Source organism: Etheostoma cragini, chromosome 16, assembly GCF_013103735.1.
Source record: "Etheostoma cragini isolate CJK2018 chromosome 16, CSU_Ecrag_1.0, whole genome shotgun sequence".
Taxonomy (NCBI): Eukaryota; Metazoa; Chordata; class Actinopteri; order Perciformes; family Percidae; genus Etheostoma; species Etheostoma cragini.
In genome coordinates, this window is record NC_048422.1 from 23905877 (window position 1) to 23912037 (window position 6161).

General features: G+C 47.3%; 1 protein-coding gene across 1 annotated transcript in view; it reads right to left on the reverse strand.

Moving 5' to 3' along the window:
• LOC117959736 (unconventional myosin-XVIIIb-like) overlaps nucleotides 1-6161 on the reverse strand; it is a 34100-nt gene that overhangs the window by 597 nt on the left and 27342 nt on the right. The window contains exons 24-27 of the mRNA XM_034897015.1: nucleotides 5111-5244; nucleotides 4564-4605; nucleotides 2505-2675; nucleotides 324-1285 (exon numbers count right to left, since the gene is read on the reverse strand). Of these exons, the coding sequence (XP_034752906.1) occupies nucleotides 334-1285; nucleotides 2505-2675; nucleotides 4564-4605; nucleotides 5111-5244 (1299 nt within the window). The 3' untranslated portion in view covers nucleotides 324-333. The remainder of the gene's footprint in view (nucleotides 1-323; nucleotides 1286-2504; nucleotides 2676-4563; nucleotides 4606-5110; nucleotides 5245-6161) is intronic.

Sequence of the window (6161 nt, forward strand, 5' to 3'; positions counted from 1 at the left end):
CTAAGGTCTATATAAAAGATACTTCAGATACAGTATTAGGGACCACTAAGGTCTATATAAAAGAGACTTCAGATACAGGACTTTTAAAACCACTTATGTCAAATTTTAAGACTATATGTAGTCTCCCATGCCGATGTTGATATAATATTGAAATATTGCCCAACCATAGTCTTAAGTCATGATGCTTTTTGGAAAGATCTTTTAAGTTTTACTTTTGGCAAACGGGGCAGTTGTTTGAAAAAACAATCTGATGCAAGAAAATGTAAATTAAGAGTGTGGAGGACATCCATCCCTGGTTTTAAATAAAGACTCTGAGAGCTCACCTCATCTGCTTCAGTCAGTCTCCTTTTTAAGGTATCTCTTCATGACCGAAGCCACGTCTCCGCCCTCGCTGCCCTCCGCCTCCAGTCTCTCTCCCTGTGGCCTCTCAAACCGGCGTCTGGTCCCCCCGCCCTGGGAACTTCCCCCCGATCCCCCTGAGCTGGAGGACTCCGTCTCGGAGCTTTTCCTGCTGCGGGTCGACGGCGGCAGCTCTCCAAAGTGGACGCTCAGCGCCCTCCGGCCTCCTCTGAGCGAGCCGGCCAGGCTGCTGGTGGACTGGGCTCTCCGGATGGCGGGGAGGATGTCAGATGCCGTGTCGTCGCGCCCGCCATCCTCAATCAGCCGGCGGTTTTGGAACACCATGGGTTCGGAGCCCAGGGCGCCTTCGCCTCCGTCCTCCAAAGCGAGAGTCCCCAGCATGCACCGCCTCAGTGGCTGAGGGGAGCGCTCCATGGTCACTGATCGGCGGGGTTGATCCGCATCCTCCTCCGGGATGGACAGGGAGGGGGGGTGGTGGCGAGCAGCGAGGGAGGACGCCAAGGAGGAGAGGCGCGGCAGCGAGGGAAGCGAAGACAGAGACTCACTGGAGTTGAAGCGGGAGAGTTTGGCTCCGGCTGTAGAGGCGGCGGCGGCGGATGTTTGGGCGGCGCCGATGGAGCGAGCGCTGGCGGCGCGCTGCAGCAGCGGGGAAGGCGGTTTGAGGATGCCGGGGCCGGGCCGGGGCTCCAGGTCGCCTGGGCCCAGAGAGAGGGCCGAGGCCCGCCGTCTGAGAGTCGAGGCCGCGGTCGTCTGGTACACCGGCAGGGAGACGGCGCTGCCGGCTCCGTCACTGGGGTCGCCGCCGGCCCGGCGTTTGCGGAGTCCGTCCAGCAGCTCAGACAGCGCGGAGGACGGGGCGCGACCGAGACCTCTGGTCCCCCCTGCGCCAGCCTCAGAGGGCTCGTCATCAGGGTCCACACAAGATCTTTAGAGGGAGAAAAGAGACACTGCCTCTGTCATAAAAGCCCACGTCACATTTTATTATTGATTAATACGCAGATTGTTTTCTTAATCAGTTAATAGTTTACGCTGCGTTCCAAGCAACCTGTAACTCGTGTTTTCAGAACCTACTACCCGTGAAAGTGCCCTGGAACGGCGGTCGAACCCGCAACTTACTACTCATGAACTCATACCAGAGCGTTGTTACTCCCAGTTACACACACATAAACAACAATGGCAAACCCTGTTGATTCTGTACATACGCCGGTGATTAAAAGGGAGAAATAAATAGACATAAATAGGCAAACGTGAATTAATTCAAAAGACTACACATACAATTGTGTACTTCTACAGGTTATGTTTATTAAATGAAGCCCAAAATATGTCGCTGACTAGAAATTGCTAGTATCTGCTAACGCTAGCTAACGTCAATGGTAGGTAGCTGCTAGCTAGCTAATGCTAATGCTAGCTAGAAGGGTTTGTTGTGACTTTGCCTGGAACGCTACCAGGTCGTGAGTCGTGACTTGAAGTCATAACTTACGGACCACAAACTGTGTCTGGAACGCAGCATGAGTCAGAATCAGGTTTATTGTAGGTTTTCATACAAAGACTAATATCGATGTTTAACAGTGACAATAAACAAAGCACGAGAAAGCAAAAAGTACTTCAGTCAAGTCTCAAAAATATAATTTTTAAATATGTAAAAACATCTGTTTTCAAATTGAAAGCTATGCACAGTGCTTTAAACAAAGAGCATGAAATGTGCAATATTTTGAGTACGAAGACGTCTATGAAATGAAATGTTTGTATGACCAAAATTCCTTAACAATAGATACTCAATTAATGAATAAGAAATACAGCAAATTGGCAGAGAAAAGTTTGTATAAAAAATACACAAATATATCTATATATCTATATATCTATCTATATATATATATATATATATCATTTATTGGAAATAGTTCAGTTCCAGTTCTTATGCAGCTCTACAAACATCGGTAAATATTTAACTAGTAATCAGCCGCCCATCAAAGGCCATCTTCTGTCATTTCTGCCTGTTTTTCATGCAGCTATTTGCTCAAATTGTTGGATCTTTGTAAATTATAGCGTGTGGTCTAGACCCACTCTATCTGTAAAGTGTCCTGAGAGAACTTCAGTTATATTCTGACGCTATAAATAAAATAAAATAAAATGACGGGGCTTACCGGAAGCTGTAGGTGCTCATGGTGTCAGCGACAGACTGGCGCCCCCCTTGGCTGCTGATGGTACTGCTGCCGTAGGGGGAGCCACTCCCACGGGACGCTCCTCTGGGCACGCCGAGCCAATGACGAATCCCCTCTCCTACGTCCTCGGTCCCGACACTGGACACCGAGTCACTGCAAAGCAGAATCACACTTTATCACACCTCTGCACAGGTATCATGCACAGGTGGAAATTGCAGCAAGATGCAAGAGACAATTTCTCACGTCAGGGAAACATTACGAAACGTCACGTTATTTTCAGGAAAAAACACACAGACAGAAAAAGGCGCTGTCCCTAATGCCAACCCTGTAGCGTCCCACGTCATCACGCATTCCCAACACTTACAGGGACCGTGGTCCCCAAACAGGTATCATTACATGCAGTGACTAAGGGCAGTAAATCACACGTTTAATCACCAGTGTGTGGAACCACACTGAAGGTGCATTATGTATGTCACATTCACTACACACACGTGTTCCAGTAAGCATACACACACGTTACAGGCTGCAGCTCAACAAACAGCTGATGATTCCACTGCGAGTTTGGGGAGGATTACAGGTCAGGCCGCATCCTCATTTGAGAGACACTAATCAGAGAGACACTAATCAGAAAGACACTAATCATCTGTCAGAGGCCAGAGTTTTACTCGCAGTCGAAGCATCAAGTTTGTACTTCTTTGAATCTCCTTGCATCATTTTTTTTTTAACAGTGCAGGAACAGAGCTTCCTCTTAAGTTTGACACCCCACTGTCTGTCCCGAAAATATGCTGAACATGTGGGAGAAGCTTTGGATCCACATTGAGCATCTTAAAGCCACTCTGAATAAGACATCACCTCAGTGGTACAAGACAAAAAGGCGCTGGTTGCGTCCGAAATGTCATACTAACATGCTGTTTACCATCTAAAACAGTATGTCTGAAACCTTAGTATGGTTGGTACATGAATTGCATACTATTTCCAGTGAAATGTTTCAGTATGCCAATACTGGACACTACGCCGGCATACATTTCCCATAATGCAATGCGAAAGTAACAACAACGTTCGACACAGCAACCAAGGCAGCGCTTTGACATCAAAAACACTTTAATTCAAATTTCTACATGTTAAAATCTATTTTTGTCTAGTTGTTTCCCTTTATTTAGTGTTTGAAGCATTATCCAACGGCAGGGAAGCAACTTGGTCTCTCAGCAGTTTGTGAAATGGTTATTGTTAATCTATTTGAGTACACTGACGTGACAACAATGGGACGCGCAACAACAGTGGGACATGTGACAACAGTGGGACATGTGACAACAATGGGACGCGTGACAACAATGGGACGCGTGACAACAATGGGACATGTGACAACAGTGGGACATGTGACAACAATGGGACGCGCAACAACAGTGGGACATGTGACAACAATGGGACATGTGACAACAATGGGACGCGTGACAACAATGGGACGCGTGACAACAATGGGACATGTGACAACAATGGGACATGTGACAACAATGGGACGCGTGACAACAATGGGACGCGTGACAACAATGGGACGTGTGACAACAATGGGACATGTGACAACAATGGGATGCACGATACAACAACCACGGGACATGCAACAACGGGACACAACAACAAGTGGACGCGTGACACAAAAACAACAGGACGTGTGACACAACAACAATGAGATGCAAGACAACAACGGGTCGTGTGACCATTTCAAGAACGGCCGTGGGACTGGGTTGGAGGGTAACCCTAACCCCCTAAAACTAAATATTACAGCTCACTGCGTCCGAAGAAAGTACTACTGTGTATTTACACAAAAGTACGTTGAACAATAGCAGACATGTTGAGTATGTAGCGCACAGTGTGCGTTTTTGGACGCAACCACACCTTCAACAGCCAAAACTAGTTGCAGAGAGGTGTAGATGCAATGTTTCATGATGACATTTCAAGGCCTTGATGCAATTGTCAGCTCTCACACACACACACACACAGACACACACACACACACACACACACACACTCCTGAGGTTCTTACAGGTCTTTCTTTCGAGTCAACGACTCCACAGCCGTTTGAACGCTGGAGTGAAGGGCAGAGTGGTGAAAAGGTTGAGTTCACACAAACAGACGTGACGGTTTAGGTAGAGTTCCCTCAGTTCGGGCTGGGTTCCAAACTCAATACTTTTTAGGCACCTGACCTGAGTGTTATACACCAAGGAGATCCTACCAGGCGATCTGATTGGTCAACTAGACATCTAGAACGGGCTCAAATCAGCAGGACAGCTCACCCGGAGCCATTTGAGCACACCTGGCAAATCACTTCAAATATCCCTCCGCCATTTCTGGGTCAACATTACGGAGTTGAATTAATGGACGATGTCCAGTGAGTTATTAATTCAGGACAACAGGAGAGTTAGGATGACTTGCTGACTAAACACGAAAATGCTGTAATGTTTAATTTTGTGACTTTAACCTTTTCAATATTGGTTTAGGTATCAGAGTCCTGGTACTGGTACTAAAAACTGATACTGGTACTGGTACTGAAAAGTTTGCCACCCAGCCCGACCGTCAGCCGAGCCGCTTACCTTTCACAGTCGCTCTCGTCGCTGGACTCCACCTCCTCCAGCGCGGCCTGCAGGTCCACGATGCGGCGGATGGACGTCTCCAGGTCGGCCTGCAGCGTCTGTCTGACGGCGCCGAGCTCCTCCACCTGCATCTCCTGCAAAGACAAGCACCACATCAAGGGCTACGTCGCCACTGCTACGATTCCATCTTCAAACGTTGTTTTGAGACAGAAACCATCTCCACGTGACATGAGTGTATAGTTGTGTACTTTAGTAGGTTTTCTTTAGTGTTCTGCCCCACATTTGGCCTTGAATGACCGTGTTGACTCAGGGTGAGTGTGGCTGCCGAAACTCAGCCACTGGTCCCCTTTATGTGTAAACCAGATCTGGCCTAATTGGCTTTTGCCACTGCCATAACTGAGGCATAAGGGCCAAAAGTGTCCCAAATGTGTCTGATATCTGGGACGTTACATTCTTCCCAGTCTACCTTAGCCCTGTAAGAGGTACAGTAAGTCAGGTTCATAACACTTGGCAACACATTTTAAGATATTGTTGTCATATTGAAGTATTGTGTATGTAAGTAGAGGTTACCTATTGACAAAGATCACGTGCAATTGTCGATTTCCACATATTCATTTCTGTTAAGAAAGAACTGCAGCATGTAGACTAGGTTGCTAGCTAAATTAGCCATACACTGTGTGTGTGTGTGTATGTGTGTGTGTGTGTGTGTGTGTGTGTGTGTTTAACATGTGTTTCCGTATATTTAGCATCATCACTGCCGTGGATGTATGTTCAAGAACAACCCAGTGACTGAACTGTTTGATTTATGCAAGGGTTCCAACATTAAGCTTTTTCTCTCTTAATATTCCTAACTGATAAAACCCAATCGGGAGGCAAGTTAACACATGAGTCTGTTTTAGGGGCTTGACAACAGGAGCGTGGACGCGAGGCGTAAACGTAGCTAAATATGTGCGATTTTAAACTAAAACGTACAAGTCGCCTAAAGTTTGTTAACAGGGAGGCGCGCACCTTCATCAGGGCCAGCTGTGTGGTTTCACCCCCCCCCCCCCCC